Raw genomic sequence first — 24,311 nt, 5'->3', positions numbered from 1 at the left:
TAATGGAGGTTTGTTTTTTTCCAGAAAACATTTGCTTTCTATCATTGACAGGAACACTGCTAATCCCAAAGAAACTAGACACTAAAATAAAAATACCCAGAAAATGCCATGTGCTGCCATGCAGTGACATTTCTGAATTCTCCTGTATTTTTAAAATCTTGTATAATACAAGCCAGGACACAAAACCAGAACAATGTCCCCCATATTCTGTGTTTCTTTCTTTCTATAAAGGACAGAAGCAAAGCTGGGGGGAACCTATGGAGAAGGAGTGCTTTGTTATTTGTCCTGGCCTCTAGCAGAAGAGTTCTGTGTCTCTCTGTCTGGTTCTGTTTACAGAGGCAAGACCACAAAGCCCCTTTCCATCTCAGATGATTGGCATGTGTGGTGATTCAGAGGATCAGTTATTGTACCTCTTTCGGCTACTGTATAAAACTGCTGTAGCAGCGACAGCCTCAGGGCTGTGAGGCATCCGCACTTCTCTGCTCTGCTGCTGTGACATTGACTTTCCAAAACATGGCAGAGGAGGCTACATGAATCATAGAGGTACCTGCTCAGCTGGGCACATCATAGCAGAATAGGTTGATTACACCTGAGTGAAATCAGTTTGGTCCAATTTGTTTGCTGGGGTTTGGGCCTGGAGAATGGACACAGAGAGCAGAGATCAGCTGTTGACGTCGAGTCAGAGTACCTGTGGTGCATGAGAGATACAGTAGCAAGCTTGGAAAGACACAGAGAGCCAGGGGACAAGGACACATGCCATCTCTTTGTGGGTGAGATCCTTTCTAATGGAAGAAGGAAGAAGTTGGGTCCACCATGGAGAGATGCACAGCAGAGTATGGAGGGAGAGAATTCATCAGAGGTGGGATCCTGGTCTCTGAAATACCTTTGTTCTAAATCTCAAGCGTGCTTCAGAGCAATGACAAAATAGAGCTAGGTAAATGTTTACAGGTATTTTATTGTTTCATGCAACTTGTTACTTTTATTATGCAAGATGAATTAAAGAGTGGTGGGTTTTGAGCCCTTGTGCCTGTGCTTGCCAAGGGTTTAGAACTATCTGCCACCACCAAAAGTGCAACCTTAGGCTTTACTCTGCTGTGGTTGCCATATTTGCAACTTTAAAGTAGAAGATTTGCTGTGAAAGTGAGAGATTAATACTCCTATATCAGTGTTATGCTCACCTATGTTTCTCTTACAGCATCTTACTATATGTACAGTAACCATTCAGCAGCCTAGTTAGGATTATCCAATACAGTATAGAAGGGTATGTGAAAAGGAACAAAATTAGGACTGTACATTTTTCACCTGGCATGCGTATTTTGACATTCAGCCTTAAAAGAAGCCTCCAGTGGTTTTTAATCAAACTCTCTCTGTATATATAGCTAATTAGTATTGTTGGAATGTTAATGCTTCAGTGACTGTCAGTGTATCCAAGATTTATTTCCATGAAACCTGTCATTACCCTGCCATTTCACACCCTCACTTGGGGTGAATCTGCATCACAAATAACTGTGCATATGTAAATGAAACATCAAAACTACACAATTAGAATTAATCAGTCTAAAAATGCAAATTATGAGATCCCTAATCTCTGAAGCAGTACCCAAGTGAGGGAATGTGACTGCCTACAACACTACACCATCAAGAGTTTCTCTGAAGATGCTCAAGACTGATGTATCTATCAGAGAAATATGAATGAGCCTCAGACCTGCACATAACTGGTCTGTGAAGACCCTGAAAGTGTGGCAGTGTGCTGGCCAGGAGCAACAGGCATTACTTCAGTTTTCAGCCCGATTTTCATGGAGAGGAAGCCATTTCTTCTGACTGATGGTGTTAACATTTATCTGACCCTCCCTTAGTTCTGAATGACCTGACCCTTGTGAGGTGAGGCAAGGAGGTGAGGACATCAGCAGGTCTGATATTGTTTGGCTCTCGGGCTCAAGGCTCAATGCCTTGGAGAACTGATCCAAGAGTCACACAAGTGAATATAGGTCTTTACAGCCCTCCTCATCCTTTTGTTTTCCATAAAAACTTGAATTTGCAGTGCAGTGCAGTGCAGCACAAACTGTCACCGACCTTTTCAATTGCAGGAGTTGTACTTTGTCGCCAACCTCTTTATCTTATTTTTTTTTTTGCTCCTGATGTTTAAAGTGTAATGGGATCCTGGAGGACAGTGTTGTGTGTGATTGAAGGAGTTGTCTGATTTTTTTCTAATGCAAAGTGTGCCATCTGGGAGTGCTGATATCTGTATGAATAGGCTTCCCTCGGCATCTTTAAGAAACTGTTTAATTGCTGGTAGGAAATGGGGCCTTATCTGTACCTGCATACTTTAGTTGGGTATCACCATTACATGCATATTCTTCATGGCAGGACCTTGGCATATACAAACAATATCTGACACAGTATAGCCACTGCTATGAGATAACAGTGATCTCACAAAAATTAGTAATATCTTGCTATAAGCCCAGCCACCTGGAAGTGACTACATGGTGCCTGCATGTGTAGCACTGCTGACTCCCATGGGAGCACATTCTGCAAAATGGTGAGAACCAAAATAAGTATATTCTACCTCAGCCCTCCTGCTATCTTGAGACCTCCTAAGCTTTCTGAAAAGACCTCAAGAACTGGTCCATTCCCAGCCTCAGGCTTGCTAGTCAGATAGAGAAGTCAGGTGGGAACTCGAGGTGACTTTTTGCTCTCAGCAATAGTGGTTTGTGACCTTTCAGCCGCCCTGCTCACCTCAACCCTGTGTTGGCTTGGAAGCCAAAGACCATTATCTATGCTATGGGTAGGATAAAAGATAGTATTATTGGTGCTCTGGTCAGATTTTGGATACAGTAGTGCCACTATGACAGTGTTAGGAACTGAGTTTTCAATAAATATAGTACTTTATAACCATATTTTCTTTTTCTCCAAATGTGATCAAGAATATACACAGGTTCTATTAACAGAGCAGCTTTTAGAGTGCATCCTTTCCCAGTTACATGTACAGGGGCAGAAAATGGATATTTTTAGAATTTTTTTTTAAATGTAAGATTTTTCTGGTTTCCAAATTCAAATGCCTGAAGCAATAATTTTTGAAGTTTACCATCTGGCTGATAAAAGGCACAAAAGGTTTTAGCCAGAAAGCAGGGAGTCCTGTAAATTTATGAACTGGTGAAAATAAAGTTCATAGCAGAAAACAACTGGCAACCTTAGGCATAACATCCTTTCACATTCGAATGTGTATGAGTATCTAATAACACACAGCCCTTCTGGGACAATTCCTGTTGAAGACAGTGTACAAACATGTACAACCAACAATAAATGTTATAACCACTGACTGTGGCAATCTCAGTGTCAATCAGCAATCGGCATTCTTATTAATATACCTCTAAATAGGAGTCAGGGGAGTAACAATAACAATAAATGACTGACTGCTGCTATATAGATTTTCTAAGGTTTGCTTTCTTGTGACTATGTGTGTGTCTCTGTACACAACAAAGCTAAAATATGCAGGTGTCTGGTGAACTAATAAAAGCTGTATCACTTTAGCGAAGTAGAAACTTTACAACAGCCATTAATGAAAACAATGAAAGTTAGTATTTCCTTTATTATGTACACAGAGAAGTCCATGTTAGACAGCATACATTAAGGACCTGGGTTATTGTGGCTGCACACGCATGCAGAGAGAAGCACGGAAAGAAGAAATTCAGAGCTATTAAGTGGGATTTGCCTTCTAATTTATTCTCTCCATGTAAAAAAGAATAAATACGATGCTGATGGCTCCCTGTTTACTCCACACACAATCTATACACAGTGTTTGCCTGCAAAGAGGAAAGGCTACCTTTGTTTCATGTGCATCTGCTCTTGCTACGGTGCAAAAATGCTCCTTTGTTGAGCTCGGCAGCAGGAGTGTGCACATAGGTGTGAGGAATCTAAGACCCCAGCTTTTACTTTTTGTCACCTCCCCGGTGGATTACACACGCAGCATAATACAGTCATTAAATATAGTTACATGTGAAATGACCCAGAGCTTCTTCAGCTCGCTGATGTGTCATTTTACGGACAGACATGCAGCAGTAATTGCTCTGATAACAAATTTGTCTTCTTTCTCCTCTTCACACCCCTCACTATGTGCTCAGGAGAAAAGGGGGACTGGCAGTCTCTCTCCTCGCATCCTTACCCAACAACCCACTGGGGCATTAAACAACCCTCTCCTCCTCTCTGCACCCATTGTTTAAAGCAACACCTTCAAAGATACAGCCCGTGGGTAGCGGGGAGGGAGGGGGGAAAAAAGGGATATTTACTTACAGAGCAGTAGCGGGCAGTTAATGTCACCTCCTGGACCAGGGACAGGGGGTCACATCCATTAACGAATGTGTAAAGAGCAAGACCGGCCTGCTTGCAGAGGAGAGCTGTACAGAGAGCCGGGGCTTTCCACTGCCTGCCAAGAGCAGCTCTTCCGATTTCAGCTCTGCAGTCAGTGTTGTGTGGAAAGAGGCTGCTGCCTTCCCCAGCCCAGTGAAACCCCTCTCTATCATTTTACCATATAAGGAGACAAAAGCATCGGAGACACTCATTCTTTTAGGCGCTCTGCAGCTGGCATTCGACACTTTCTCTATTCCAAGGGTGTCGATACTTCCCCCTCCTAAACATCTTGTCTTTCTTGGCCCCTTTCCTAAAATAAGACTCCCCCTCCCCTCCTCCAGCCTTTTGTTTCTCTAAACCCCTGATGCTTATTAATAATGTAGCTTTGCTAAATCCGAGGGATCACACTTTACAGAAGGGAAGGTTTTACAGCAGCTCAGACCTAAACATTTGTAAGGCTGTTCACCCAGCTGAGTGAAGTGTTTGGTTAAAATTGGTATGAGGCTTTATTCGCTTTGGCTGTTTTGCCTTCTGCAACTTAGTGCCTTGCCCAGAGAAGGGTGAAACAAGCTCTCTCTCTTCTCCTTCGTGGAGAGGTGCACATTTTTATGAGGAGCAAGTACACAGGCATTTCTTTACGAGCGTTTAGAGCTCATTCTTGTTTCTCTCCACTCTTCTTTCTTTGCAAGTTCCCCCATAGTGAGCAGGGAAAAGAGGAAAAGCAGGGGATATTCATGAAACAACCAAAAAAAAAACCCTTGTGTAAGAGAAAGCCAAAGGAACAGATTGTCTCAGCACATGCTCAGGACCCAGCAGAGAGCCCTGCCGGTGGGCACATGCTGAAGAGACAAGGAACCATTAATCCTGCTATAAACAGGAACTAATTTTTCTGCTACAAAACCGAATTTCATCTATCAACCATTCTAGCAGAAACACATTTTGTTAATAAAAACAGTGAGGGCCCTGGGAAACCCCCCAGAGGGAAGAATTTGAATCAGAAACACACAGAAGTCTGGTCTCTAGCATTTGAGGGGTAGGGTGGGGAGGCATTTCAGGGTAATACTCGAGTAATGACTGGTGCTTGCCAAAGAGAGGTGCTTTAATTTGAATGCTTTCAACTTTAAGAGAAACCAGTAGGATAAAAATGTAAAGCCCATTATCTCGAGATAGTGTTGCTGTTGTTCTGCATCCAGATGATGCAAAGTAGGTCCGTTTTTTGTGTTGGACACTGGGTGGTGGTGCTTGGGCGGTGGTGCTTGGGTAGTGGCACAGGTATGCATATGAGTTGATTAAGGGTGTCTTCTGAGAAACAAACCTATACCAGAACCCTGACCTGTGTTTACTGTCCTTTCATGCACCCGAATTGTAGTCAGATTTGGAATAGGAATGAAATATGTTAGTCTCAGTGCTACTGAAAATCTACAAAAGCACAGACAGAATAAAATGGCGGGAAAGGACCATTCCTAGTTCTCCTATAAGAAACAAAACCTCCTTTACCGACACAAGTTGTTCTGATGACCAGCAATGCCTGTGGATTGCTCTGTCTGTTGCTGCAGTCACTGTAGTTGCATTTTCAAAACACAGGCGTTGTGCCCTGGATGACCAACCATGGGCATATGGGATTAAGCAGTTTGATTCTATGGCAATTAAAGCTTATTTAAATCAAAGCTGCCTCACTCCCCAGCCACATGTCCCTGGCTCCTCCCTTGCATTTGCACTGTCAGTGGAAGATGAGTTAAACCAAAGAGTGAACAATTTTTCAGTGAGCCCTTGAACTACTATGGAGCTGAACCCGTGTCTTGGGGGAGCACTGTTTGGGTTTCCAGCCTCATCACTGACTTCTTGGATGCCTTTGAACAAGACACTGCATTTTTCTGGTCTTTAGTTTCACTGTCTGTAAATATAGAGCTTAGGACGGCCAAAATTGTTGTTAGCAAATTTACAAGGGACTAGTTAGTACAGAATAATAATTATTTCTTTTAAACTATTGCACAACAGCAACAATAATAATTAATTTCCATTTTGGTTACAGTTCTTACCTCAGCTCTGATTTAGAAGTGCATGTAAAGAAGAAAAATAGAATCTTAAGGTGATTAGATTTTGGCTAGTTGAGTCAGTTTATTTCCAAACCTTTCTAAAACAAATCAAATATTCCAAACATATTCTTTGATTTTTTTCTTCAGTTTCCATGATATTTTCATTTCCCTTTCTGTCCATTGACAGCCACTGCAGCAACTCTGCCAGAGAATTTTTGATGTGATGTGCTGGAATACAAGTACTTTCCCCACTTAGAAGTTAAACTACATACTGACTCTAGCTGAAATGGTTTACTTTAACTCCTGCAGGTCATGGGTTGGCTTTAGGAAGATAATATCACTTCTGTCTGATTTAATCTAACATTTCTGAGTCCCTGAAGGCAGAAGAATCTCTTCCAATTTAAAACCTGATGATCTGTGGGGCCGTGGGCTTATTATAGAACCTGATGCTCAGCAGCCACATCAGGACTGTATGGAGCTGTGAAAGGGATGAAGGAGAGTTACCAGGCAGCTCCTTCCCTCATCCCATGGGCTCCATCAAACACTACTTGGCATGGCAGGGGGAACATCTGAGCCCTCATCCTCCTTCAGTTGGTCCGCCCCTGCTCACTTCAACTTTTTATCCGACAATTAAATATTCATCAGTAACTGACAAAAAGCCCCACACTCCCTTTCCCACCAGCATCAAATCCACCAGAGGAAGAAAAACAAATTTCCTTAGTGATAATTAAAGAAGGAAAGATGGGGAGGAAAGAGCAGAGGCTTTTTTTTTTTTTTTCATGACAAATTTAATGTTTAAGTGACGCACTTTTTATTATTGTATTTTTTTTACTTCATTGGTTCTCTGGTTAGCTCAACACAGATCACTCATCTTCAGGTCATCAGAGGAGACATTGCAATGAAAACAGGGGGCTATGTTTCTAAAAGGATGCCTAAATTTAAGGCTGAAAATAAAAATACCATTCAGTGCCATTTTGTGTTTTAGAAACATACCCCACGGCTTATATATTTGACATATATGTAACATTTCTGTAGCATATATTGCTTGTTCTTCAGTGGTCTCTGCTTTACCAGGTTTAATTCTATGTGGAGAAGGCCATACCTGACACATAGGAAACAAAATGGAAAAGGTATTATTTTAATAGCGGGATCTCTCAATCGTCTTAGTAATCCTTCAGAAATCTCACTTGGGCTATTGGGTTGATGCAGGTATAACTATCATTGCTGCACTCATCTCCTTTTCTGGCTGAAAAGAGTGAACAAAGAAAAATAATGAAAAGATACAGCTGGAATTGGAATATTTATTTATTCACCAGTTTAAGTCACAGAGAAATTTAATGTCTCTGAGAGGGCAGGGGGTGTGGAAAGCTACACTTTTAGGTTTGAAAATGGCTAAACTACTGACTGATTCGCTCCACCACTATTTTATCCTAGAAACTAAGTTATTTTATCAGAATTCAGCAAATCCCTTTTTAATGCTGGAACCTGTGTAACACCAGCTTCAAATGAATATGAGAGGTTCCATTTAAGAGAACTGCTATTTTTGGCACTGCTGTTTAGGAAGTAGTATAAGCTCATGCAGACGTTGCATTTTCGTTCATTAAACTTAAAACAACAGCCAATATGAAATCTTCCTGAAATTTCATTCACATAAGATATTCTCAAATATGTAGTTTTCCCCAGGCATATGAGGAATATGCAAAGGGTAAATACAGATTTTTTTAGCGTATATTTTCTCTCCCCATCCAGTCTCTCTGTCACAAGGCTTTTTGCAATATTCTGATATTTTCTTCCCCTAGATGACTTGATTCTCAAGTAGAAATAACACAGCAAGTAAGAAGTATCAGGGTTTTGCAGACTCTGATGAAGAAATTATGGATACCTTTGGACAATCAGTTAAAACAACTGCAGCCAAGGCAGATAGGGAACTTTATGTGACATGGAAGTCTGTCTCCCTTGGGTTGATGCAAGACTTCTCTTAATTTTGGGAGGATGTTTAGCCTAAATCAGTGTTAAAAGCTTAGTATTTTAAAAATTCCAGTCTAATTTGTGAAAAAAAAAAAAAATCCTTGTTTGCTTTCTTAATGTGTATGAATAGTTTTCACATACCATCTTTAATAATTTTCTTCAGTGAATTTAGAGAAAGGTACCATGGCTCAGTAGCACTGAAGAACTTTTGTTTTTCTATAGGAAAAGTTATATTTAAAAGGATAGTATATTGCTAGGTGATAAGATAGATGATACTGACTCAAATTCAAGGCTGGTTCTGTGATATTAATATAATGGTCTTGGATGGATCTGAAAGCACTTCAGATCATTATGGTTCAGTTGGACAATGATTTTGTTCCATTTTCAAAGTTAATCAAGACCTTCTTTTCTATCCAGTTATCCCCAGTTTCATTCAGAGAAATCTGTTTCCTGAAAACAATGTTTCAAAGTGAATGTGGCAGTGTGACACCAGTTAACATGTGGTCTGCTGCTGTCTAAGTAATTGCACCTCTGCCCCTTTCTCCATGGCCAGTTGAGATGAAGAGATGGTTTACAAAGGATGACACAGGCAGAAGGACAGCTATGTCCCTGCTGCTGCTGCTTTCCTCTGTCTGAGCTGTAGTGACAAACAGCTCTTGACACGGGTGAGGGGTGGGACATGAATGGAGGGGACGACAGGGGCGAAGGGCAGAGGTGCTTGAGGAAGGAGGGGGACAGACCACACCAGAGGAAGCTTCAAGGAGAAAGCCAGGGTTTTAGGGAACTGGTATCTGGCAAGGAAAATCCTGGTTGGTGATAGTTGAGCTTTCAACAGCTTGGAAAGCTGAGTTACCACATTACAGGACTGACAGGTCCTTCTTTGGGCAAACAGCATTGTCAGAAGAGACATCCCATGTCTTCATGGGTTAAAAGAAGTCATAGAAGTCTTCACAGGATAAAGGAAGCCAGTCCCCAAGCAGCAGGTGTATGTGCCAGTTGCAAGTGAAAGCAACAATAGTCTTCTCCTTCCCTACATTCCCTTCCTTCCTTCCTTCCTTCCTTCCTTCCTTCCTTCCTTCCTTCCTTCCTTCCTTCCTTCCTTCCTTCCTTCCTTCCTTCCTTCCTTCCTTCCTTCCTTCCTTCCTTCCTTCCTTCCTTCCTTCCTTCCTTCCTTCCTTCCTTCCTTCCTTCCTTCCTTCCTTTTCTCTCACTAGAGAACAGATGTTGTCTCTACTTTTACGGAAACAGAGGTGAAACATTTTCATCTGCGCCATCCTTACACCTCTTTAGACTCTAAACATTCCCTGAACCCCTCAACTCCATAGTTTGCTCATCCATAAACAGAGATAGGGAGCCTGGTGACATGTCTTTGGGAGCACTTTGGGATTCAGAGACAAGCTCTGAGAAGGGGTGAGTGGTCTTTAGGAACAATGACTCTAAATGACGATACTGCAGAGACCTATGCAGAGGAGCTGTTGCTTCTTTCCTTTCCTCTGGATTCAGCTTGATTGCCATGTGGGGCCCTGAGTATGACAAATGGGAAGAGGCTTTTGGGGTTTCTACCCCGGTGGGTGGAATCCAGGATGTCAAATTACTACAGAGTTTGCAGTAATTGTTGATCTTCTGAATTGGCAAATACTACTCCTTAATTTAGGATTTATTCATTTTAGTATAATCATGATTTATGGTTCCCTGTTTCAGACACATGAAACAAGCACCCTATGATTGTTCCAAAAACTAATTGCTCAGTGTTTTTGATAACACAAGAGGCATGCAATTCTGTACAAAATAGCTCACATACCTAGTATTCCCTGCAGTGTTTCCAGCATGCTCCAGAGTTTTTAGGCAAAACACCCTTTCCAGAATCCTCCCCCTCCCACTGCTCCACTGCTCATGGCTTCTTCTCCAAAATCTGACTTCTGTGTGAACGATTTCCTTCTGGTCCCCCTCATGCTTTTTCTGCCTGCATCCCTGACATCTTTTATGACCCTCTAGAAATAGTCAACAGTGATGTTTGTAACTGCCATTTCTCCTTATCAGCCAGCCAGAGGCTCTGGGAGCTTATGAGCAAAGAGAGGTTTGTACAACTGAGCAGTTGGCAGGCACCTCAAGAACTTATCAAATTCGTTCCCAAGGCAGGAGTGACAACATCTAACTCATTCCTGGCAGATCCTTGTCTAATCTGCCCTTAAGGAATAACGTTAAGACTCCACAACCTCCTAAGTCATATGAGTGTAAATTTTGTCAGTCCAACACAGAGGGAAGAAAGAAAAAAACATTCAGATGGTTTTCAGTCGAACATGAGTGGTTGTAAATGATGACTAGTTTCAGGCAGAAGCCGTAACTTGTAGGTATTCAGATCATGCCTTAGCAGTATGAGAACTGTTGAGCAGAAAGGTTCCTCTAACTTGTTATCTTGTTCTTAGGATCCAGGAAATGACTAGGGGAAAAAGGGAAAATAGCTGGTAATGCTGTCTCCTCATAATATTCTTTCAGCCTCCCACAGCTTTTGGCTCAGGTATTTCTCAGCCTGGAGGCAGTATCCATACTGAATATCACTTCAATGAACCTGCACAGTTCCCTCCAGATCCGCTGGAACGAAATCCACAGATTCCTATAACAGCTCTATTCTACATTGTTGAAGAACTGTCTCCTTGTGTTCATTTTGAACATATTACCCACTATCTTCATCTGATGTCTCCAAGGTCTTACATTTGGAGACATAACGAGCAAGTGATCTTTATTCACATGCTACAGGCTACTCATGTCTTTGTCAAACTTTATCGTATCTCCGCTCAGCCATCTCTCTTCTAGACTGGAGAGTCCCAGCCTACCTAGTTGCTCCATATGAAAACTTCTGCCTGAGTATTATCATTCTTCTCAATTTTTTTTCTAATACGACAATTTACATTTTCAGATGAAGTGACCAGAACTTTAATATTCAATTTGCTCTTTGGCTGCTTTTGAGCACTGAGCAGTTATTTTTGTAAACCTATATAACCACAAAATTTCACAACTAGGTGGTCAGGTCAGAACCATTACTTCATAGCTAAAGTTACATTTTTCCCCATGTGCACTGCTTTATCTTGTTCAGTCTGAGATAACTCTTCCAGTGCCCACTCATCCTGTTGCCTAAGATTCCTCTGTTTCTCAGTCTTAGTGGAATTCCACTATTAATCTCATATTAATCTTCCTTTACTGCAAGAACTGCCTGTTTATCTTTCAACCAATTTTATGCAATACATGCAAAGATCGTCCCTCTTATCCTGTGGCTTCTTACAAGTTTTTAAGGATATTTGGTGAGGACCTTTGTTGAATACATGGAAAAGTGCAAGTAAACAGATGCTGCCAACCAAAGATCTCCTGTAACTGCATTCTTATTAGCATCTTACAGGAACCTGATGGATTTGTAGGGCATGATTTGCCTTTATAAAGCTGTATTGAATTTCTCCCAATGTATCACATTTATTCATCTCCTCTATCTTGCACAGTAATTTCTACCAAATTTATCAAACCTACCAGTCTCTAATTCCCCCAGTTTCTCTTGGAACCATTTAAAAAGGCTGGCACCCTACTAGCTAGTTTCAGGTGCTCAGTTCTAAGTCTGTTTTAAATAAAAGGCCATGCACTATTATTATTCCAGCTAATTCATCCTAGAGTTCCTTTAGATCTCTTGGTTTAACACCATCTGGTTCTAACATTTTCTTCCTGTTAATTTTGTTTATTTGTTCCATACCTCTTCTACAGACACTTCAGCTTGAAATAGATCCTCTGATGTTCCCCATAAGGAAGTGTTCTGATGTGGGAAGCTCTCCAAGTTCCTCACAGTGAATATAGGAGCAAAAAGAATTCATTTAGTTTTTTCTGTTACATCCATGTCTTTCTTGGGGACTTCTTTTATACCCTGGTTATGTACTGGCCCTATAGTTCCCCAAACCATTCAACTTGCCTTGAGTTCAAAAGAAGCATACGGTTGCAAATCACTTCCTTAATTACTTCAGACTCCTAATATTTTGATGTAAGTAGAAACAGTTGCCCTTTCTGATCTGGATGTAACTGAGGGCATCCAGTTCTGCAGAAAGATCGTTCTGTATGGCAACAGTTATTTTTCTGCTCAACCACTGCTTGTGTATACTACCTATAAGCTGAGAGGATCTGAGACGTAGGCTCAGACATCTATTATGACTGAAAATATGAGCTTAGATTCTGCACTTTGAAGTAGAGTCCTTGCTGTTGATCCTCTTAGGCCTGTGCTTACTTTGAACTCTATAAGTGCACAGGCCCTTTAAATAATAGGATTAAAGCAATCTTCTAGTTGCTGATGTGAATTTCATGTCCAACACTTCACATGGAGCTGAAAAAATATAGCATCTATTGTCAGCATGATAGACATATGGATTGTGTTTGTCCCTGCCAAGTTTATATTCACACAGTTATCTAGTGGAGTTGCTGTCTTAATATGAATGAAATTAAAATGTTGTGAGTAAAACTAAATAAAGGCTTGTAATAATGCCTTGTCTGGAAGACAATGTGTCTCATGCTGGAAGAGAAGTAATTTTTTTGAGTCATTAGGGAGGAGTCAGAAATCATATAATGAAGCAGTGCTAGTCCTTTCATTTATCCTTAGTGGCTAACCACAAAGTCTAGCAAGTCCTAGCTGGGTTACCACAATACAAATGCCTTACACAACTGAGCACTGCCCGCCTGGCTGGCTGCTCCTGAAGAGCTGGTCCACAGTCATGTTGACTCTTCCTTATACCCAGAAGGATTTCCAGGAATCCAGACTCCTCATTTGAAAGGGGAAGTTCTTAACACTTGGGTGCTCCCCCCAAAAAAGAGGGGAAGGAACTGACTTCTCTGGCAGCAGACACAGTACTGCAGGCAGCAGAAAATTCAAGTTTGGGGGGGGCAGAAGAAGACCTGGGAGAAAGGCAGGCTGCTCTGCTTGGGTGCCCGCAGCTCTTCTACAGCCATGCTCATGCTGGCTTTCTTTGTGAGCATGCCTCAGACCCAGAGCTGTTTACTGTTTCCTTTAGAAAGCTGCATATCTACCCTACGTTTGCATTTGTGAGCACAGAGGGGAAAACCAGAAAGGAGGCATGTCTGTAGGTGCTTGGGCAGATATTCAGGCTGAGAGTCTGGTCTTAAGTCCTCTCCCAGCAGCTGGCACAATCGCCTGCATAACCAAACCTTACCCTGTCCCAAGCACAATGAGCTGGACGTGCCCAGGCATTTAATGTGCTGGGTTTCTGCTAACTCAGCCGCTTTCATTAAACGAATTAGGAAACCATTACCAAAAGCAGGTACCTGAGATGAGTGGTAGATTCCAGTAGGAAGCAATGATAACAGTGCTACGACAAAGGGAAAGCTATGCATGGACCCACATGATCCCTGGCACGCAAGCTGGGTGCTCTTGCTCGTGGGAGAGGGTGGCCTGGCCACACCACCCCTGTGTGCGTACATTTTGCCAGTGAAAGCAAACCAAGGGCTGCTGAGGAGAAAAGGATGGATGAACAAACTGCCCTCACGTACTGCAACCCCCTTGCAACCTCCTTGTGCCAATGACACAGAGACCTTCTGAGGGTGACTGCATTGCCCATTCCTCTGTCCTCTCTGCCTTTCCTGCCTCCATCTGTACCAGTAACTTGTGTTGGCCCAAACACAGCAGAGGGTGGTCCACACTGTCCAACTGTAAGTGCAGCCCTGGGTCTGGTTGAACCCAAAGCCTCCATTGCTCTCCCAAGGGGTCTCTGTCGTGGTCCAAGAGCTGTCCTGCTCAAAGGATTGCTCCTAAGAAGGGAGTGGATGTGTCCATCTAATTTTTCCTGGTAAGACAGTATAATTCTATGGACATCATCTGTGCCAGTTGGACTCATGGCCAATATTGATAAACTGTTCCTGTGATTTCTATGGTTCGGTTGATGTAGCCCTCTACCTCATGCACCATTTGTTCCTCAGGGTCAGAACAAAACAGCTTTGGCCTGCTTTAGTCCCTTTGTCTTGGCTCTTTTGCTGCTTGTAGTTTCGTGGTCACTTGGTCTTCAGACTTAGTGGGGCGTGGATGTAAGATCCTTAAAACAGACATGTTTGCTGACTGTTTTTCAAGAGTGTGCTGGGGTGCCAGCATCTGCAACCACTGTCTTCCTCACTTCTGTCTGCCTAAAGGTCTTCTTAAGCAGATCAATCGCTTTTTACTATGCACATCATATACTATGTTCATGTAATCAAGTCCATATAATTATATCCTCTGCTTGGCCACCAATATTCCGCAGCAACAAATAATTGTAGCCTAAGACACAAATTGCTCTAATAAATCTAGATCCTCCTTAAGTTATGAATTTGCAAGTTATTGAACTGTGAGATTTAAGTAAGATGACACTACAAATAACACCATGGCTTTATTTATAGTTGTGGTATACAAAGAAATGTGAATATTATTACCATGAAACTCAGAAATGCTTCTGTAGCCAATCTTGGAGGCCTCAGAGTAAAACTGTTATTGAATTTGATGAGATGGGAGGAGGGTGAAACAGTTTACAAATGAATGACCTTGGTATTAGTCCTGATAAGTGCCAATTGTCTTTTATAAGAGGTTATTTATAATGATTGAATATTTTCCCATCAATCACTTTACTAACAAACTTACATATACACCTTCCATTAGTAGTCAAAGTTCTGGTATTTTTCTTATTTTAAATAGTCAGTCTAAAATGGGAGACACCAATGTCCTATCTGTCTGATTGTCATTGTTACCACAGTCACACTGATGTTTTTCAAAAGCAGTTCAGTAAAAATAGTTAGGTATACAAGTCCAATGCATAACATCAGACTAGGAAAGTACTAATCACATGCAAAACTTCTTATTTCCATTTAAGACTTCTACAAAAGACTGGTAACTTTTCCATCACAATCTCCAATTTTTCAGAGAGCTTCAACTTTGAACAAAAAGGTGCATTGGATTGAACCTTTTTTAGGTAGTGTTGGCTGAAAAGACTATTGCCATTACACATATTCAAACAGGTTTGTGTCATTTTCTCCCTGCAGATGAGAATGGATGATCTAGAAAAACACCACTGTACAGTCTCTCCTCCTAAATTTCTAGTCTTCCATAATCCTTCATTCCTAAACAAACTATTTCACACCCCTTTGTTTTCAGAGGCAAAGTAACTTCGGCAGACTATTGCTCACTCTTACAGCCCCACCAAGTGAGGAAGAAGTCCTAACAAAATATTTTCACTTCCTACATGGATTCTTGTTTCTACCAGAAGCAATTTGCATTCATCTGATGTGCTCCTTCTCCCACTTTGCACCTAGAAGTAGAAGTTCAAGTGTTCCTACAGCACCAGGATAGCCTTGGTTCACGTAATGAATCTCCAAAGAATGCCCCGGAATGCTTCAATATACAGGAAAACCAATAAAAGAAGTAAAAATTACCATGGAGAAAGAGGAGAAGTAAGCACAACCCAGTTCTTGTTACAGAGAGTCTACATTACCAAAGCACCTGAGCTCATAAAAGTAGAAAGGGGGGGGAAAGTTTCTAGGTAGTAGTCAAAGACTTGTGATGACATAGTCTGTTCCTCATCACCAAAATGCTTTGTGTAATCTGGGCAAATAATTCATGGTGCAATCCATTTCACCTCCTTTTAACTGACTGTATGTTAGCTGATCCAAACAAGCCATCTACGATCCCACTATAGCAGATGGAGAAGGAGAAGCACTTGTGAGGAATGTTTTGTTAGACGTCTATTGGGGATGAAATGGACCGCCCTATAGATGTGCTTTTCTCTCCCCTTTGAATCTAGAGTTGAATCCAGCTGTCTAGTTCAGTTGGACACCTGATCTTGGATAGCTAAAGCATGGCAGATGTGTACAGGCAGAATTCACACTTCTGTATTCAGGCACTACATACCTCTCTGTTTAATTGAGCAGAACTGGACACAACATCGCTCATGTTGTCTTAGAGGATTTTTAAGGCAGATGAAAGGAAGAGAGGGGAAAGCCCTGGGTCACTGCATCTGCCAATCCTCACTGCACTTCTGTGCTTGAGTCTTCCATCAGATCTAGCCCTTATTGCTGTTTTCTGAATTAGGAAAAAGTGCTACTCTTTTCCCCTAAGAGGCTGTTGAGACAAGAAACACTCAACAATATGAAATATGGGCCATGAGAGTACGTAATAAACAAAGTGTTTAACCTGTGCTCATGCGAATTCCCAAGCCAGGGCTTACACCCAGAAGTTGAAAACTTCCACAGATAAGGTTTATTCTGACAGTTTCCTCTCCTATATTATACTGTGCTGTGTGGCACTGGCATATCTCTTTCTTTGTATTATAAAATGTGACCTAACCCCTTGAGTGTCCTGCTGCCTTCTGCACCCAGCGCTGGAGGCTGTGGGGCGTGTTGCAGTCAATGGACTTCACACATAGGAAATTAGGATACTGAGCATTCAAAAAATGAGATAAATGACAGAATAATGGGCTTCTGTGTAGTGGTATCTGTGGATTGTAGGTATTCCTCTTTTCGTATGGTAATCTCCAGGCATGCCAAGCTTGCTTCCCTAGCTGCAGACTACCAAAAAGGAGCACAAGTCAGTGTTACCTACTTCCCTCCAACAGTAAGCATGCAAATTTCTAGTGAGACTTTGGTGGAAATCCGTTAAGCTTGACAGGGAATATGCTGATCTGAAAGCCCACTGGCTTTGTTTGTGAAGCGTATGAGACAATTTCTGTCCCCATGTCTGTTCCCATTCTACTCCCACGACAACACTGTTTGATGGTGTACTTATTTTCCTTTTTTCTTAAGGAGAGTTTTCCTCTCATTTGTTGCGATATGGAAGTTTCACAGAGACAGCAGGAAAAAAAATTACAGAAGAGAACGCGTACAACTGGCTTCACACAAAATTTTACTGAAAATATAAAGTGAAATTGGGGGAAAATATTTTTTTCTTCTAGCTCTTTCAGTTTCACTACTTATTGGTGGCACGTGTAATGGTAGCCAGTAAATCAACCTAAAGCAGAAATGTTTTGAGTTTTATGAAGTTGATGGATCCTTTTTAAAAGAGTATGGTAGTGCTCCTTCTATGTCTGTGTCAGAGTGAGCTGAGCAAAACCAGGCAGAATCACTCCAGCTGCTTTCAGAAAAACTAGGACTCTGTGTAATATGACCTGTGCTTCTCAAAGCTAATCAGTGTTAGATGATGAACATTGTTGAAACAGACTGAGATTTATCAGCATGAAACTGTACTCACTCTGATGTAAAGCCAAAGATAAAATATTGCAGCCAGTAATAATTCATCTCGCTGAAAAACAACTGAGTCAGAGTGCCTGTGCTCTGGTTAGACAATAGACAGCTACAAAAAAGGAAAACTTGTGAGGAAAAATGTGGAAACATGCTTTGGAGGTGAAAATCTACACAAGTTTGGCACTAATAAAACCAGAAGGAAAAGGAGGAGATCTGAGCTTTGCTAAAATCAGTGAATGTTTTTGAGAAAACTCCCACTGATTTCAGTGGGGCCAGGATTTCGCCCCCAAGACAGTCTTCACATTCACTTCTTTCTCTGGTTTTCTTCCTTGTAAAATGGCCTTTTACATTTTCTGTATTAAAGAAGTGTTTGAATGTATCTGCCCCCCCAACCAGCGTCTTGCCAGCTGCAATGAAAGGTCTGCCTTGTTCTGATAACGTGCTATTTGGAAGGGAAAAAGTAAAGTTATTCATCCATTAATCATATTTCAAATGCTAGGTAAGAACAAAGTATTATTGTTGGAAACACTGCCTTTAGAATGGGTTCACTTGGGGAATAGGCTTTGGGTCTTTTTGTTTTATTTCACTTTTAAATTCAAATCCAGTGAAAAGTCACTGCATTAGTATGTATGTTCCTGCATTTTTTAAAGCTAAAGGCCTTTGGCCAACATGTTTTAAAAAAAAAATCATAAAAATTTCCTAATGTTTTGCTGCACATGATTGGAATGCTGCTTCTGTTTCTTCTTTTTAAGAGGGAATACTGTCGATAGACCAGTGGTGATACTTCAACACTAAGAGCCCAATGAGAACAATTTTGTTATTTTTATTGTTTTAGCCTGAGGCTTGGATGATAGACAAAGAATTTGAGGACATGAGAATATTTCTAGTATGGGAGAAGTGAGACTATTCCATAAAAAAAATATTAGTTTCGTACATGATTTCTTTATTGCACAATTTACTGCGGAGGCACATCAGTTTAGCTTAGTAGCAAGATCTTGGAAAAAAGAGACCAAGTGGAGCAGCAGGACTGGCTAAGGCAGCTGCCAGCTCCTGCTAGTGGCTCACTAAGAGCCAACGCCGAGCTCTCTGGTGGGACACTCTATGTTTGGGCTCCAGCCAAGTTGCAAAACTCATCTCACCCATGCTGGAGGGCAGAAGATTGGAGCCCTGTGCAGATCTGAACAGAACAGACTATGGTCTAGCAGTGAGATCGTTGCTCCTAGAGAACAGAAGGATGTGCAGAGACACGAGCTGTGGTGTTGGAAGATGTTAAGCTTTCCAAGGTATCTGTTCAGGGACAGTAAACCATGAGAGAAGATATGCATGTGTGAAGACAATTTGATATTTTACATTGTTTTTTTCTTTTGCTTAAGTTGTATGCTGTTCTTCACATAAAATGTGGAGCAAGTTTGATCCTAAGCCGTCTACGCTGACAGTCATGGCCCCCTGCCAGCTTAAGTCTGGAGAGCCTGGGTGGATGAGATATGTTAACCAAGGACAATCACCATGGGAGTGAGTCTCCATCACAGGTGAGGTTGAACACATGGGGGAACCCTCAGAGGCTATGTCTGTACTCATAGATTAAACAGGACCACAGGACATTCCCAGGCATTGAGACACAGTCTGGTTAGGTGTACAGATGCCAGCCAGGGCTCTCTCACCTGGGCGTGGCTTGGGAGCAAACTGTTCCTAGGATGTGGTTTTGGATGTGGTCACTTGGTTTCTGAGGCCAGGAGTGTGTAATGGCCTGGGTACAAACCCAGGGCTGCATCTCCCACAGGAGCACGGCCAGAGATATTGTGCACACTGTCATGACAGAGCCTGAGAGACAGCCCAGGGACCGGACCCAACTTCTCCATGTCCATCTGTCCAATCAGCACCTGGTGTAAACACCCATCTCTGGGCTAAAGTCAGTGCATTTCCAACAGCTTTGGACCAACTAAGGACCTACCCTTTCACCTTTGAAATCCTCACTTAGGGGCTGAGCCCAAGCCCAAACACTTTGAAGTGGGCTGACTGTTCCTACAAGCATTGGGTTTGGGTCAGGTCTAGGGAGTCTTGCTCCCCAGGGATGCCAGGGACCTATGATCCTGTCAAAGCCCATGAAGCAATGGTCTCTCAGCATTTTGAAAAAAAAAAACCTTTTAAAATTTAATTTCATAAATAATGGAGTAGTAAACAAACACTCTCATGCAAAATGTGATAGCTTTACTTCTTAGGCTTAAAGTAAATTCATATTTCATATCTTTGTGTCATACTTTGTGATCCTTGGATTAAAGAGACTTTCATTACAAACTGTTTATATTAAAAATACATGTGTAAATGGATCCAAACAAATGTACATACATGCACAAACAATCTTATTTTTCCAAAGAGGTCTTCTTTGATTGGCTTCATTTGAAAATTAATGCTCTCATGCAATGAGGGTAAAAGTAATTTAATGTAACAATAGCCTGATAATTGGCATTTGGCAGATATTGCTAATGCTATTTTACAGACTAGTTCTGATTAACTTCTGCTTTGACAGTCAGTTATGTTTCAATGCTTTGCTTTCTTTTCCCTTTTTACACAGCTGCTGTAATCCATACCAAGTGATTGTTTCAACATGAAACCAGCAGGAATCGCCTGTAATTTACATTTCTTTCACAGCCATTAGGAAATGGTCTAAAGGAGGGGGTAAAAGTAAAATGTTCCTTCTGTCCTTTTGTTTCCCACTATCTATTCATTTCCCAGATATTCATCATAAAGGAGAAATTGCTGATAGAAGGAAAAAAACCCAACAAACTAATGAAAAGCTTTCTGCCTGAAGTCATTCTGTTTGCTATTCAAACCAGGAAAGTGTCTATAGTTAGACGTGGTTGTGTTCCTTGAGAACATGAAAACATGACAGCATATTATTAGTGCGGAAACTAAAGAACAGCTGTTAGTTAGCACCTGGTTCCCAAAAGCAGACAGGAAATACAAAGAGAGATGCTCTGTATGTGCCCTGGCAGCAAGAAGGGAACAAACATCTTAAAATTCACTCTTCCCCTAAGAAGCAAGCGCTCACCTCATGGTATCTACACAGAGCCCTGAGAAATTGCCAACCCCCTTCACAAAGGCAAGGTGAAAAGGATAAAAGGGGCCCAAAGGACAGTGAAAACCAGAATAAGTCACTGTCTTACCTCGCTGCACCTTGGTGCTGCCTCTGCTTGTGAGTCTGCAAACGAGAGAGGACAGGGACAGACTTGCTGCTTTATTGGATTGCCCAAACAATGTGTTTAGTAGTTAGACAGTCAGGCATTTGTGCTTTGGATGAGCTATAAATATAATATCTCCAAAGTACCAGCCACCAGCAGGAGATAAGGACCGCAGCACCTCTGTGCTACCAGCCTTTTAAGGCATCATAGCTGAAGTGGCACGAGTGCCCTGATGGAAAGGGCTGCCCAGATCCTGAGTGGCCCTGGCCCTTTGCTCTGCTCTGTTTGGGGATGCCTGATCTTAAAATATACTCACCTGCTGTTGGGAGGTTCTCCAAGGGACCCCAAGGAGCCAGTGATATTTCAGGGTGTGATATCTCAATCAGATTATCTGTCAGGGTTTTGGGATTGGCAGAAACACCTTGGGAAATGCTGACTGCTCTTCAGATGTAGCAATCTCCAACTCCCCTTTGTCTGTCTGACCATCCCAAGTGTGCAGCCTTGCTGCAGGGGAGTCTTGTGCCTCATGTTTAGCCTCATTTTACTCCTGCACCACCTCGTGTGGGGGAAGGTAGTGCCAGTGATACCATTTCACAGCAAAAAAGACAGCAACTTTAGAGATTAGCTTGAGGTCACAAAATAAATCCACGTGGGCAGCGAGGTCGTAGCTAAGGAGTGAGCTCTATGCTCAGGGTTCCCTTCCCACTGCAGCGCAGGTGGGATGCTGGGTGACGGGGACATTAGTATATGGAAGGAACAAGAGATTAGAGGTGGAAAAAAAAGCTCTTCCAGCAGCCCCCATGGGCAGCATTTCACTGGCTCTGAAGGAAACCTGTTCAAGCAAGGCTCAGTGCAGAGGTGGGGTTACAACCTGCCCACCTCCTTGCCAGTGTCATGTCCAGCTCTGCATTTCAATGTACTTCTGCAGAGAAAGTTGAAGCAGAGGCATGGCCCTTGATACGAAGCTAAACTACTTTAAGGTTTCTTTATTTATTTTTTTTTTAATTTTTTTTTTTTCTAAGGGAGGAAAAGAGAAATATCTAAGGCAGGAAGGTGAAGAAATAGCACTGAGAAGCATCCACGTGCAGGCAAAAGACTCTCCTTTACATAGCAGCATACTTCTCTGAAGAAGTGCTGTGCTGTTGAACTGAGATTGCCTGTTTTCTTCCTCCTGGATGAAGCAGGAGGGATTTGATTTCTCTGCTGGATTTATTTATTACTTCCACAGTCCTGAAGAATCTCCCATTCCCTTCATATCCCTCATCTCTCATCTTCAGGGTGCTGGTGGAACAATAGTCTTTAGGAGATAGTGTCATGTCTTAGCTTGTCTCTGAGCAGTTTGTTTGGATAGCAAGCATGGGTCAAGCTGTGGAGACTAGATACTAACAGAGACTGTGTGCCAGGTTTTCTGACATGACAAACTGATTTATTGTTTGACATGAAGCCCAGTCAGGTTTATGTTTTTTAACTCCAAACCAATGAGAAGCTGGCATCTGGAGGATTCATCCTAACATAAAAAAGCTCATAACAACACATCCTCGGCCCTTGCCAAGCAACATGATTTGACAGCCTGAGTCAAGTCTCCTGGAACAAATGACTTTCACCCATCTCCTTTTGCCTGTGCAAAAACGCCCAGCTTCCAAGTGCTGTGCACAAGGAGCATGGCCTAGACTAGAGACGCAGGTTGAGGAGATACGAGAAATGTCCCGCAGATTCCTGATGAAAACATTGTTCATCCAAGAGTTAGCTGTTTCTGCCACATGTTCCTTTAGTTACCATGTAAACCGCTCTTTCTCATTTCCCAGAACAATAAACAGTTATGAAAAGCTGTATAAGCAGCACAAATGCGGTGGTTAGGACATATGTTTGGACAGCTCTGGAAAGCCTCAACCTTTTCATGTTAGCCAATTTTTTTGTTTGCATGATCCAAAGGTCCAGGTGACATTGCAGAAACAACCTGGATAAAAGATGGTTGTCCCCAGCCACAGCCCAGGCTGTGCTGGACAACAATGACATGTTTAATCCCCAGGTGTCAGCCCAATTACAGAGCACATTTGGATCTGGTATAAACATCGAGCAAACAGGGACCAACTTGGGGTAAATGTGGCCACCCAACATACTTCATCTAAATATTTGAGAAGGTGGATTACAGATTGGTTAACACAAACATAACTGCTTTTCTCTCTGAAAAAAAGCGAAAGTCCTGTAAGGCTGGTTTCCCCACTCTGTCCCTCTAATTAAACTGTTCCAATTTCATTTTGCTCACCGGGGAAAGCATGACTCTCTAAAAGAGATGCTGCCAGAAGGCTAAAGCATTGACAACAAGTCAGGATGCTGGGCCTGATCCTGTGCTCCCCGCAGCAGGTAACATCTGAGCTGCTCCCCTGAGACAGGCAGGGAAGTTCCCCCATACTCAGGGTGCCAGCACTTCTGAGATACAGAAGGATAGCAGGCTAATCACAGAATCATAGAATCATTTTGGTTGGAAGAGACCCTCAAGATCATCAAGTACAACCATTAACATAACTCTGGCACTAAACCATGTCCCCAGAACCTCATCTATGCATCTTTTAGACACCTCCAGGGATAGTGAATCCACCACTTCCCTGGGCAGCCTGTTCCAATGCCTGATAACCCTTTCGGTGAAGAAGTTTTTTTCCTAATATCCAATCTAAACCTCCTCCGCTGCAACTTGAGGCCATTTCCTCTCATCACGTTGCTTGTTACTTGGGAGAAGATACCAACCCCCTCCATGCTACAGCCTCCTTCCAGGTAGTTGCAGAGAGCGATAAGGTCTTCCCTCAGCTTCCTTTTCTCCAGGCTGAACAGCCCCAGCTCCCTCAGCAGCTCCTCATCAGACTTGTGCTCCAGACCCCTCACCAGCTTCATTGCCCTTTTCTGGAGAAGATGTGGGTGTTGTCAGGCTGCTTACCTTTATAGCAGAACTGGAATTTAGCTCTTTAAAAAGAGGGTTGGGGGATGAAACTCTGTGGCCCAAAGCAGCAGTGGCACACTGGGCTCCTTTGCCATCTCCATGTATCTGTGACATTGGAGCCAGCCCTTCTGCTTCCACAACTAGGGCATGGGAGAAAGCAAAGCAAGAATTTCAGACAGTTCTCTCTTCCAAGGTGATGGGAAGTGTGTGTGGTAGAAGAACTGCTTTAGAATCATAGAACCATTTAGGTTGGAAAATACCTTTAAGATCATCGAGTCCAACTGTGCTTTTGAAATGCAAGGGAAATACTGCAAGCTTTAAAGCACAGCTCCCTGTGGAAACCACACCAAGGCCCTGTTACCCATTGGTTACACTGAGATTAGAAGTTTTACCACTGATCCCTCACAATTAGGATTTGCCCCACCATTCTCTGCAAGTCACAGAAGATGCCAGAGTGTGAGCATCCGAGAAGGATGTAAATCTTCAGGATAGTTTTAACAAACAAAATCTCACCAGCTTGCACTGGTACTGCCTTTCCTAAAGGAAGAGCTCTACTGACAGATATTCATGGTAATCTGAATTTGCTGTCCTGACATTTGTGTTCATGGC

At 42.2% G+C, this 24,311-nt stretch overlaps 1 protein-coding gene across 6 annotated transcripts in view; it reads right to left on the bottom strand.

Annotated features, from left to right (window-relative positions):
* Positions 1-24,311, bottom strand: part of FHL2 (four and a half LIM domains 2) — a 64,264-nt gene that overhangs the window by 23,129 nt on the left and 16,824 nt on the right. For 3 of the 6 annotated variants that reach the window (XM_071807949.1, XM_065829533.2, XM_065829534.2), the window contains exon 1: positions 548-568. The exons of 1 other annotated variant lie outside the window; for it this stretch is intronic. In XM_071807949.1, coding sequence (XP_071664050.1) covers positions 548-568 — 21 coding nt within the window. Of the gene's footprint in view, positions 1-547; positions 569-4,290; positions 4,478-20,752; positions 20,897-24,311 lie in introns of those variants that run through there. 2 more of the 6 variants (XM_065829536.2, XM_065829537.2) reach the window with 2 other exon arrangements.

The sequence above is a fragment of the Patagioenas fasciata genome, chromosome 1 (genome assembly GCF_037038585.1).
Source record: "Patagioenas fasciata isolate bPatFas1 chromosome 1, bPatFas1.hap1, whole genome shotgun sequence".
Taxonomy (NCBI): Eukaryota; Metazoa; Chordata; class Aves; order Columbiformes; family Columbidae; genus Patagioenas; species Patagioenas fasciata.
Note: the sequence above shows the minus strand (reverse complement) of the source record. Positions and strands in the feature narration are given on the sequence as shown.